This window comes from Panthera pardus, unplaced genomic scaffold (genome assembly GCF_024362965.1).
Source record: "Panthera pardus isolate Hobbes unplaced genomic scaffold, ASM2436296v1 HiC_scaffold_11, whole genome shotgun sequence".
Lineage (NCBI taxonomy): Eukaryota > Metazoa > Chordata > Mammalia > Carnivora > Felidae > Panthera > Panthera pardus.
The window spans coordinates 9,520,144-9,533,060 of NW_026526666.1; the positions used below are offsets into that span (position 1 = coordinate 9,520,144).

At 35.4% G+C, this 12,917-nt stretch overlaps 1 protein-coding gene across 3 annotated transcripts in view; it reads left to right on the forward strand.

Annotated features, from left to right (window-relative positions):
* TRIM33 (tripartite motif containing 33) overlaps window positions 1-12,507 on the forward strand; it is a 131,252-nt gene extending 118,745 nt beyond the window's left edge. Inside the window, exons 15-20 of one of the 3 annotated variants that reach the window (XM_019457917.2) lie at window positions 358-707; window positions 2,865-2,988; window positions 3,415-3,489; window positions 5,772-5,924; window positions 7,355-7,405; window positions 7,485-12,507. In XM_019457917.2, coding sequence (XP_019313462.1) covers window positions 358-707; window positions 2,865-2,988; window positions 3,415-3,489; window positions 5,772-5,924; window positions 7,355-7,405; window positions 7,485-7,697 — 966 coding nt within the window. In that variant the 3' untranslated portion in view covers window positions 7,698-12,507. The remainder of the gene's footprint in view (window positions 1-357; window positions 708-2,864; window positions 2,989-3,414; window positions 3,490-5,771; window positions 5,925-7,354; window positions 7,406-7,484) is intronic. The other 2 variants (XM_019457919.2, XM_019457918.2) reach the window with 2 other exon arrangements.
* Window positions 12,508-12,917: the final 410 nt, after the last annotated feature.

A 12,917-nucleotide genomic window follows, 5' to 3' on the forward strand; every position in this document is an offset into this window, starting at 1 on the left:
ACCTGAACCAATATTAGAGAGTATTCTATAAAATCATAAATTAACATGCCTAAATAATTTGGGGTTATTTTCATTCTTTTATGTCATAATGCCATTTCCAAATTCATTTTAAATTATGTCAGTGTATATGTATGTGTATTGCCATGACTTTTAAGTTACGTGCACATACTGCATACAATAAGGATTAAATGATTCTTCAGGAGGGGCGCCTGGGTGGCTTATTCAGTTGAGCCTCCAGTCTTGATCTCATGGTCATGAGTTCAAGCCCCATGTTGGACTGCACGCTGGACATGAAGCCAACTTACAAAAAAAGAAAAAAAAAAGATTCTTCAAGAATTTGTCCTTGTTTTGTTTTAGTTGAGCAGTCCCGAGAGTAGCTTGACACCACCTCTCTCAACCAACCTGCATCTAGAGAGTGAGTTGGATGCATTAGCAAGCCTGGAAAACCATGTGAAAACTGAACCTGCAGATACAAATGAAAGCTGCAAACAGTCAGGGCTCAGCAGCCTTGTTAATGGAAAGTCCCCGATTCGAAGCCTCGTACACAGGTCGGCAAGGATTGGAGGAGATGGCAACAGCAAAGACGATGACCCAAATGAAGACTGGTGTGCTGTCTGCCAAAATGGAGGGGATCTCTTGTGCTGTGAAAAATGTCCAAAGGTCTTTCATCTAACTTGTCATGTTCCAACACTTCTTAGCTTTCCAAGGTACCAGTGAAATACTTGACTTTTTTTTGTTCTTGTTTATATAAGCTGAAAGCTAAAAACCAGAAAGTTCTTCATGCAGATGGGCTTCCTAAGCAATGCACAGTATTTCTGTAAAACAGGGGGCCTGTTACTCCTTTGGTATTACCTTCTAGAGAAACTAACAGCTGAATGGTAAAATGTCCAAGATGTAAATAGTGTGATAAAAAATAGACTGTTTCCTGGCCTTTAGTTTGTACTTGGCATAAGTGAAGTAGATAAAACTCTAAATTATGAGAGGTAGGGGTCTGGGATGTTGGAGAAGTTAGTTGATTTCCTGTTGAAGCTGAATTTTTTTATCTATTGGAATCAGTCTTAACAGGGTCTACAATAATTTCATTTAAGAATACTATTTAGTTAGAGGCAGCTCTATTGGATCTTTACCCAGAACTTCCTTTTCTAATGTTTGAAAGCTCTCAAAAGGCATTTGAAAGAAAAAACAAGTACTTTGTAAAAACACCTTCAACACCTTGAGTTTTTTAGTTCTATCTTCCTCTTGACCACAGAAGCAGGTAGTTGGTAGTGCCAGCCCAAAGCATTATGTGCAGATTTCTCAGACTTTTCCTTCTGTCATTTAGCTGGAATGTCTTCCAGTCATGAACTTTGGAATGGAGAGTTACTGAATTCCTTATTTAGAAGAGAAGAACTTGGGATGAAGATAAATAAAGATTGGGGGAAATATGAGCATTGTCCTCATACTCTTTGACCCCCTGGCAGCTCTATATCTGGTTTCAAGCATTAAAACATTCATTGGTGAGCATTCAAGGCAGGCTGGTGTTACTAGCTAACACAGTGGGACAAACGTGCTGGGTTGGGTTACAAAATTTGTGGACTGGTCTTAATTCTGTAGTGAACTAATTTAGCTTGCAAGGTTCACAGATTTTCATGGATTAGTTTCATTTCTTAAGTGGTAGAGTGGGGATTCGAAGAGCTCTTTTTCATCCCTTCCATTTAACAAGTTGTGCTCAAGCCATTTTTGTCTCCAGCTGATTTGAGACCGCTTTCTCCCTTCCCAAACCTTTACCCCCAGATTTCCTTTTAAGTGACAATAATGTTCTTGAGAAAGCTCAGCTTTTTTTCTGCCTGTAGATACAACATTCACATTTCCTCTCAGATTCCTTAGAAGCAATGATTTTAGTTGAATAAATACTACCTGTTTTGAAAATTTCAACCTTTGGATTAGAAAAGTGGTGGATATGTATAAACAGTGCCAGAATATTTTTCTAAAGAATCTTAATTCTTACCTAAGTCTTAGGAGGTATAGTCATTTGCCAGAGATGTAATAAGGGCCTTCTTTTACTTTGCTCTTTTATAAAAGGAAAGCATTGGCATTTTGGTGTTATAATTAAGTCATTTTATATTTTTCTTCCCTTTGAGTCGTAACATCTACCGGAATGTTAGAATTTTGCCACTGGATGCTTTCTCTCAAAGGCTGATGCTTTGGAAAGAATTGGAACTGTTGGCACAGACCAGTACAATCTCTAGACTTAAAATTTATTTATGGTGGGGGAGAGAAGGGGAGAATTATTGGGAGTGAATCCTTTTGGAATTTATGGTTTGATGGAAATCCTGATGTAAACAAACTATAGACTGAGCAGGTTTTAAAAGGTAAGGGGTACATATACCTATGTGTGCTTGCACTTAGAGAGTTGTATGTGTATTCATGGCTTTTGACTGGCCATGAAGAAGAAGAATTTTATTTTTGGCATATTTATTACATGCCAAAACAGTATTGGATACCCCAGGAATTCCGTAAACTGTATTCTTTCCTTATTCATGAGTTGGGGTCATTGTGAGGTAATACTGGGGTTGACAGTCTTACGCTACAGGTACTGATCATCAGCTTTGTGCTAGGAAGAGGTCCCGTTTGAAATGCAGGGATACCAGTTTTATAAAGCTTTCTAGAAAGTAATTAGTTAAAGAAAGACTGGGGAACGTTTTGGGAAGCTTTTATCATACAACTTCCCTTTATGAGGTCTGATAAGAATAGAGAGCCTCTCTTCCCCTCAAAAACCAGAAAGGAAAGAAAACAAGCTGGAGACTTAACTCTGGAGAACTGGTTTCTCTCTAGAGTGGGTTTTGTTAAAATTACATGAACTAATTGCCTGTTTCCCTCTTTAGTGGGGACTGGATATGCACATTTTGCAGAGATATTGGGAAACCAGAAGTTGAATATGATTGTGATAATTTGCAACATAGTAAGAAGGGGAAAACTGCACAAGGGTTAAGTCCCGTGGACCAAAGGGTAAGTGTCAAATAAGTTGGCTATATTATTAGGGATTCTGTAGTTAATGTGGCTGTGCACCTCCAGATTACCTAGGTAATCTATAAAATTTTGTACAAAATATTGTATGTTGCTTTTATGACTCCTTTGCATTTGTATAGTCAGTAGTAAATAAATTACCTTAGTCTTCATCTAAGAGCAAAACCACTGTATCTTCGATAAATTCATTTAAAGTAGAACAGATGAAGACAGTTTCAAAACTAAATTGGAAACAAGACAGTTTGCTTCAGTTATGTGTATTTAGTTAGATAAGTCAATAGGTAGGAGGCATATGTGTTCAGCTTATTGTAATAATACTTTGTAGTGATAAAGTTCTTTTACTCAAGAATATCTGTCTTATTAGGGGAAAAACTATTTCATGAGTTTTCCTTTCTTTTTTGGGGCCAGAAATGTGAACGTCTTCTGCTTTACCTCTATTGCCATGAATTAAGTATTGAATTCCAGGAGCCAGTTCCTGCTTCGGTGAGTTGTTTACTTTAGGAAATCCTTGGTGAAGAAGTCCAGTGTAAGACTTAAGAATGAGGGCTCTGGCCCTAAAACTTCTTGTCTCAGGCTTCTTGAATAATTTCCTCAACACTTCCAAGGTTCAAGTTTTCTAATATTATTTCTTACCCCATTTGGATGTTCCAAGGACATATATGATACCTTTATAGAATGATTTTAGCAAGTACCTGATAATGTTGTAAGTACTAACCTGAAATTTTGAGAGAGCGAGGGAGCACAAGTGGGAGAGAGGGGCAGAGGGAGAGAGAGTGAATCTTAAGCAGGCTCCATGCTCAGTGCAGAGCCTGACATGGAGTTCAATCCCACGACCCTGCAATCACAGACCGAGCTAAAATCTAGTTGTTCGCTCAACTGACCGAGCCACCCAGGCACCCCAGTATGAAAATTTATTAGCACTAAATGGATATGAGACTTGTTAAAATTGCACTTTATTTATTAAAATTTCTGTGTGCTGTCGTGAAAACTTAATGAATTTAATTTCCGTGTCCTCTTTTACTTTTAAGATGGACGTAAAGGGATATAGGTATGATGGAAAGAATCTTAGATCAAGTGTCAGAAGACTTCTCCCAGTTCTGTCATCAAACTTGGGGGGAAATTACATAATTTTCTGCCTCAACCTTTTTTTTTTTTTTTTTTTTTTTTTTTTTTTTTTTTTTTAATTTTTTAGAGAGCGAGCACAAGCAGGGGGAAGGACAGAGAGAGAGAGAGGGAGAGGGAGACACAGAATCTGAAACAGGCTCCACGCTCTGAGCAGTCAGTGCAGAGCCTGATGTGGGACTTGAACCCAAGAACCGTGAGATCATGACCTGAGCCAGAGTCAGATGCTTAACTGACTGAACCGCCCTTGCCTCTACTTTTTTAAACATACAGTGGGAATATTGGACTACATTTCTAAAACTCCAGTTCTGTGATTCTAGGCTCTGTACCTTGGGGAGAAAATAGCCTCTGTATATTAGTTTGAATAAAACTATAAAATTGAATCTTTCACAGTGGCTCTTATCTTTTGAAGATAAGCCCTCTTTTATGAACAGTCAAGATTAGGAAGACTGGAAATTTTGCAAGTCAGTGCTCTTTATCTTAAAGGAGACTGTAAGGAATAAAAGCTCTAAAGGAATATCTGGGGTGGTCAGTGCTTCACAAATGGAATGAGAATATGCTACACACATTTTATTTGCTTACCATCAGTTGAATTAAGATATTATTGAATACCAGGTCTGTTATAGAATATTAAATACTAGACTTGTTAACTGGGTAGGCTCAGAAATGAATTTATTATTTAAAAAAAATTTTTTTAGGGTTTTTAAATTTATTTTTGAGAGAGGGAGAGACAGGGAGGGGCAGAGGGAGACACAGAATCCAAAGCAGGCTCCAGACTCTAGGCTCTGAGCTGTCAGCACAGAGCCGCACACGGGGCTCCAGTTCAGGAACTGTGAGATCATGACCTGAGCCAAAGTGGGACACGTAACCAACTGAGCCAGTCAGGTGCCCCTCAGAAATGAATTTTAAGGCACCAAAGACCTAGACACAAGGAAGATATTTTGTGCAAATTGTATTCATCTGATACTAGGACGTTTGTCTTCAAGTTCAGGAACGTTACTGTAGAAAATAACTTTCAAACACTTCTTTTCATGAACTGTTTAAACAGCTTCTCCAAATTCACTTGTTTCCCAAGGATACAAAGTTTTGGCAAAAAGTTGGGGCCAGAACTCTCCCTGGCATGATCACTAAAGGGTTAATAAAATTTTTATTGTGTTATTTACAGTTTTTCTCCTTCTCTTATGTTCAGAGTTCTTTGTGATAAAGTTATAGCCTCTCAAAGATGTTTAATAATAATAATATATTTTGTAATCTTTTTAATTTTCTTTCCTATTTAAAAAAAAAACAACAAAAAAAACCTCTTCAGGTATCCTAAAATTCTGATGAGCCAGATGTGTCCTTAATAGGACTTGTTGGCTACCCTTACTGATTGCTTTCTTTCCAAATCTCCTTACTAAAGATAGAGCTTTGGGGCCTTCACTAACCATTAAGACTGCCACATATTCTGAATATGATTTGATTTTTATGATACATGATTGGGGCAAAAGATGTAAAAGTACATTCACTGTACCCAAAATTTGCAAGCAGCTGGCTCAATAATTAACATATTTTTCCCCTAAAATCAATAGGCTATGCATTTTTAAATAAAACTGTTTGGCATTTTTGGAGAATCCTCATCTATCCTTATTTATTTGTTTGTTTAGATACCAAACTACTATAAAATTATAAAGAAACCAATGGATTTATCCACCGTGAAAAAGAAGCTTCAGAAAAAACATTCCCAACACTACCAAAACCCAGATGACTTTGTGGCTGATGTCCGTTTGATCTTCAAGAACTGTGAAAGGTTTAATGAAGTATGTTAGCTTCCAAACTATAAAGTCTTGGATTATTAGGTTTTTTTGGGGGGTGGAGGGTGGGGGGTTGTTTTATTTTATTTTTCTTGGGAAGAGATTTTTCTAATTTGATTCAAAAAATTTTTTTCTGCTGCAATCAGAGGTAAAATTTGGTTGCATCCACACCTCCAAAGAAGAAAGTTTACTGTGTATAATTAGATAAGTTAAGAATATTAGTGGATATTCCTTTTTGAACAAGTTGAGAATTGAGATATACAAGTATAGAAAGGAATATATACTTATAGTTAAGTGTATTTTATGGGAAATGATTATAAACAGCCTATATTTGGGGTACATTTAGGATGGGCATTTGTACTGGTTCCTCTGATTTTATTATTAATGTAGGTTAATAATGTTAATCTATTAGATGTAGAACCCTAAAATCATAAACTCATCTCTGGTGGCTCATCTTGAATAGTAGCCCAGAGTATATGATGTTGAGTTTTCTGATCTCAGCAATATGACTTTCATTAACTTTGGTCATACATTTTTTTGAAGAAACAGATGAACTGTCCTTGAGAAAAACTGTGATATGTGACTCTTTCAAAGAAACTGTTTTGTTTTCTTTGGGAAAAATCAGGTCTCTTATTGTTAAGGAAGATTTTCATAATTCTAGGAGAAAAAAATGGAATTGGATAAGAATCTACAAAATCTTTCAAAAGATTATAGAGTATCTTCTTTATTGCTGATGAAATTTGGGTGCCATATGACTATTACTAAAAGTACTTGAATCAGTTAAAGTATACTCATAGCTGCCTCTGGAAATATCTAGATGACCTTTTTAAAACTTGTAAAAAAAAAAAAAAATCCCTATAGGTCAAAAGTATAGTATAGCAATATACCACAGAGAGTATAGTAACACCTTACTTGAAGTTTAATACAGTCCTAAGTTTTGTGTCTTACTTTCTAATCAGGTAGATTATTTTCCAGTAAATTGCTTTCGGGAATTATAGGCAACCCTTTCGAGGAAGAAGATACATTTTATCTGCTTTAGTAATAGTTAAATAATTTATGATTAACAAATTGCCATACAGATAGAATTCTGATAGGTGGTTTGTTGATGGTTTGACAGTTTTTAAAAAGCAACATTTCTTATGTTACTTGTTTTTTGGTTTTAATTACATTGATGTATTTGGTCCAGGTCCATTTCAGATTGACTTTATTAATTCTGAATTTGAGACAGTTTTTACGGTTTCACAATAGCTTTAGCACCAGAACTTTGTAAAGAAAGCGGTTCCATGTTCTGTAGTATTTTAGAAAGCACTTAATCTGGTTATAGCAATTTGTTCCCCCTAGTATGGCTGACTTTCGTCGCCAATCCTATGCAGTTTTATAACTTTAGAAAGGATTATAATTTCCCTTTTTTTTTTTGACTCTGGTATCCTTTTTAGATGATGAAAGTTGTTCAAGTTTATGCAGAAACACAAGAGATTAATTTGAAGGTAAGCTTTTCAGACCATGCAAACTTGGTGAAGGAATATGCATTACCAATAGGTGAATATTCCTATCTTTTGCTTGCAGGCTGATTCAGAAGTAGCTCAGGCAGGGAAAGCAGTTGCATTGTACTTTGAAGATAAACTCACAGAGATCTACTCAGACAGGACCTTCGCACCTTTGCCAGAGTTTGAGCAGGAAGAGGATGATGGTGAGGTAACTGAGGACTCTGATGAAGACTTTATACAGCCCCGCAGAAAACGCCTAAAGTCAGATGAGAGACCAGTACATATAAAGTAAAATGACATGAACTTAACTAATTGTTTTAAGGAAAAAAAAAAAAGAAAAAACCCTTTTATTTAAGTGTTGCCGGAATATCCTGCCTACAGTGGGCACCTCCTTGAAGAAGCTGATAGCTCTTACACAGTATTAGATTGAAGTAATGGACAGAAATCACTTCTTGTCAAGAAAGGGGGGAGACAACTCTATTTGCAATTTCAAAAGAAAAACAAAAAGGAAAAGCAAAGTGATTTGAAGATTTCTGTTACGAAAGAGGGTGGTTCTTTAGAATGGTAGATACTGGTCATCATGTGCTATTGATTGGTGCAGGATACTGGGTGTACAAGTAAATACTTGATGGTCCTGTTGCTCGTGTCTGTTTGGACAAGAGCATACAGTTATTAAAAACAGCTTTCATGCTCCCCTTCCACACACGTACATACTGGTTTGTTTTCTAATTAAAATCAAAGTTACTCAGATTCCACTTTGATGTCAGTGCAGATGTGCATTGAATCATGCCATTATATTTGTTCTCACTTTGATGCTGTTGGGCCTTAGTTTTTATATTGGTTTAAAGAACTCAACGGCAGTTTTATTTTCTATTTATACTTAGAGTCTAGGAAACATCATCGATCATCATTTAATCAGTTTTAATGGTCTGCTGAAATAAATATGGTAACTTTTCAGTGGCTGATCACGTGGTAGTCATTTCCAGAAAAACCCTTCCACAGAATTGCACTTCCCAGTCGGATCATCCGATCGTACAGTTACTCCCATCAAAGGTGGAATGTTTGTTTCAAAATTAATGTAGTTTTCATTTAAATTTGCTTGAGAAGGTGACAACTGGCTCTTACCCAGTCTTCCTTCGTATCAGTTTTCTGATAGACCACTATTGGCAAACAGTAATCTGTCAACTACCAAATGTGTAAAATTTTCTGTATTTCACTTTGTCTTATTTGTAAATAGTGAACTAAAACTTCTGGCAGATCAGCAACATTTGCTGAGCCTGTTTTTTAAGCTAATGTGTATTCTTACTAATGTTCCTATCAAGAATGGATTTGTAATATATGCTGTCTATTTCTAATGTTCACATTCATATTTTGAGGTTCTATCTTATTTTAATAGAGAACAGACTTCTCAGAAAATCTTCAGAAGCAGCTTATTATTAAATATCAAACTATTGAAATAAACCCGGTGGGGTTAGATTACTCATCTGTCCACCAAGTGGGACATTTGCATGGACTGGGGGCTTAACGGACTTAGAAGAGGCCTGTAAGTAAATCCTGAAAATGAGCCAATCCCCACTTGAATGGTTACTGGAGTAAACCCACCTTTACTACCCTGCGTTCAGCACCCGAGGCAGATAAACCACCTTGGCTCGGTTTTGTTTTTCTTCTCTTCATTTGTGATGCTCAGATCCAAGATGTGTGTTCTAGACTGTGTATGGGCTTCTCTTTTGTTGGATTAAAAAAGTTAGTCCTACTTTTGTATGGACACCTTAGAGTATAAAGTGACCAAAATAGAAGACTTGCCATTAGATATTTTTCAGACGTCAGCAGATTTGTGGCAAATCATTTGCCTTTTTAAAAATTCAGCTTATGCAGTTCAGACAGTAGACTACTCAGTAAAAATTATTTGACATAACTGTCTAAGAGGTAAATATTTTTTAGTGCATATTGAATCAAATAAAGTGCTCTAAAGAAATTATTATACAAATTCCTTTGGGTTGTTTTTCTTTTCTTAACAAATGTTGGGGGTAAACATGGATATTATTCAGGCCTTCTGATGGTGTATTTAAGCAGTATTGATTTAATAATACTGCTGTTGATTTACTTCATTCTGTGGCTTCCTTTTAGCTTCTCTTTCAGTTTTGTTAGAAGTTAGGCTTTAGAACCTACACCGAACTGTTTTATCATTTTACTCAAATTTCAGGTTCTTAAGAAGAATTGTCTTATAAGGGAGAATTGTTTAAAAATGCTTCATTTATGTGCATTTCCCTCTTTCCCACAGCATTTATGATTTCAGTTTATCAGGAGACGTATCTAAGGGCACAGTTTTGGAAAGTGATGAGTAGCAGTATAACTTCCTTTGGTCCATCCATTGATTTCTAGTATTTTATACTTGCTCTTCAGATGAATCTTTTTCATGATTCTTAGATAAGTCTTTTATATAGGTTCTACCAATGGAGGAGAAACTGAAGTTTAAATATTTATTTCTTGATATTTGGGGCCTTAAAAGATAACGTGTTCCCTTTGAAGTTTTTCATGTTACGTGGAATTTTTGTTTTTTGTTTTTTTTAAGATTGGTTTTTAAAAAGCCACTTTATTGTCAGCATTTAATAGGCTCCATTTCTGTTAATGGAAGGCAATTCATACTACTGAGGATTTACTATGAAGTAAATAACTATCAGCAAACCACCGTTTAAATGAAGGTGTTCAGTTTAGATTTCACTGAAATTTTTTTCTTGTACGTTGATCTCTGTGTTCCTACCTAATTTGTTCAGCCACTAATATAACTGTTGAAAAGTATAAAAACTTACATTGACATTCAGATATCTTACATGTTATTCTATTAATTTATGTCTCAAAAAAGTAAACATTGAATATCAGTTCCTGAAGGCAGTTTGTTTTGATACTCTTTGCATTTGTTATCCTTTGTTAAAAAACAGTACTTTAGATTTGGAGATGTTAAATGTTTCCTTAAAAAAGATTGCAAAGTTTTGCAATACCTGAGTTCCCGTCTCCCATCAGAACACTAAGAATAAAGTGTTCCTCAGTCTGTTCTGCTGGCCTAAATTTGCATTATTTTTTATTTATTTTATTTTTTTTTAGCATTTGGCTCAGCTGATTCACTGAGTAAAGGAATTGTTTTGCAAGGTGAAACATGTACGTGTTCCAAAGTATGGTTAAGTTGTAGGTCATGCTCTATATTACCACAGATCATTACCACAGAGATGATAAGGTATTGGATCCCCTGTTGAAATTATTCTTTTTGGAATCAACAAGGTACTTTCTGATTTCTATGTCTTATATAAGAGAATTTTAAATAATATTAAAGTCAGTTAATTCTTTTTGTTGTAACACTTTTTGAGGTTTTTAGTTAATCCAAAGAAATAATGCTTTTAAATAGAAGCAAAAGGTTTATAGTGTGCAAATTGTAGATTTATCAATTACCTCAGCAGGTATCCTGCCATGTAATTATTAGTGATTAGTGTTAATAAGCCAGTAGATTTAGGTCTTCTGACTGTGCCCTTGGATTTTGGCCTACTATCTTTATTCAATAATCTCTTAGTATCCACAATGGGAGTAGATGCTGTGGCCCTCTCTCCCTTGGCCTTTTAAGTCCCTTACCCATTCCCCCTCATATAAAACACAGGAAGTATAAAAATCTCATTTCTTGTTGAAGTCAGCACTGCTTATTTGCATACTCCGCATTGGATCGGTGAGTAGTTTTATAAAATCCACCCACCCCAACTCTCCTAATCAAAACAATCAAATTCTTAATTCATACCGTCTGTATTAATAATCTGCTGAAGATGATCCAAGGTTTTCAAAGTGTATCAGTTTAATCTTGAACTGAACCTTGATGCTTTCTTTTTCTTTTTCTCTCAGTTCTCTCCTCCTCGATAAAGCAATAACACTGCTTTAAGTCTGTTGCCTGATAGGCATGTCATAGTCCTCTCCCGGATGGTGATTTTATAGGAAAGTTTGTATGCATATCACCCAGTCTATCTTTTAAAAAGTAAGAAATTTAAATGTATGCTGGAGCTTACGACAATATATTGTGGCATTTTATTTTAAAAATTGGGGAAAGTTGCATATTTTTTTAAAAGTAGGTATTTGAGTAAAAAAAAAATTGAAGGTACTTTTTTAAGAAAAAAAAATTTATATGCCACAGTTTACATAGACATTTCAGATTTCAACATGTACTCTTGGATATAATGGTTTCTTTTACTTGGGCCAAAATGCATGTAAAGCATATCTTTCATCTTAGTTCCTTGTGTTTGCCTCCGTGGTCTTTTATATATTTTTTATTGTAGCTGAGAAAGTTATCTTCAAAAACAGTCAATTTGGATATATTTGTCACGATCATACTACAAAATGTACAAAATTAAGTTTGGCCCTTTTCTAGCAAGTAATCTTTAAAGTTAAAAATGCTGTTCTTTTAAGTTCACCAAATTCGTATGTGGGAAGGCACTGAGATGATTTTGTAAGTGCCACTGCAATATGCCCTTTCAGGTGTGGCCTAATTTCCAGTCTTAAGAAGGAAGTGCTTGTCTGCTCCTGGTCTGAAAAATGTAGGCATTTACTATGTTTTAAATCACAGTGAAACATGTATATAAGCCTATAAAAACGGTATGTGCAATCTGAAAGCCTGTTAATTTTCTATGTAGACATACACACGAAAGGGTTAAAATCACAGCCTTACTAGTTCCTTGCTTCCAGTATTTCAACTGGTCTCCTCCCCTCATTATTATTATTATTATTACTACTACTATAACTACTATTATTTTTGCACATAACTAACTACCCTTCAATGATTCTTAAAGAAAAGTGCTGTTTCTGTGGTATTGTATTCTCTAAATAATCATATTTAATTTTTTAAAACAAGGTTGCAGTTTCTAATTGTTCCGTTCCTGTGTTTTTTGCTGGTGTGTATTAAAAGCAAGATTTTCTTTTTCATGGTTATTTAATACATTAGCTGCCTGTAAATATTTCTTGTTATAATGCTCTGGAATGTGTTGTAGAAGTTGTATTAGATTAGTTTAAAGCCTTGTTTGAAAGCCACATTGTTTTGGTTATTTCTATTAAATTAGAAAATTGAAAAAGTTTGCAAATGAATTCCTTTTTTTCTTCCTTTTTGAGTTGAGATTTAGTCATTTAAATATATTTGAAAAATGTGTACTGTGTGCCAGGCACTGGAGTTATAGAAGTGAAAAAATCAAACACAGTCCCTGCCTTCACAAGCACTTAGACTCTATATGAGACTGATGAGTGCTCTGATCGGGATCAACACAAAAGAGTAGGAACACATGGGACAGGATCTAACACCTAAGTTCATTGGTTGGTGAAGCGATCTCTTTCACTCATAAAAATGTGATGACGGTGGACCAGGCAAAGAGAGAGTGAAAAGAGAATAAAATATAGAGAAGTCTGAAAATGAAAGGGAATATGTATAGAAGTTCATTTGGAGCAGAGCGTAGGTTGGAGTAGTAAAATACTAAGCTGGAGAAACGAGCCA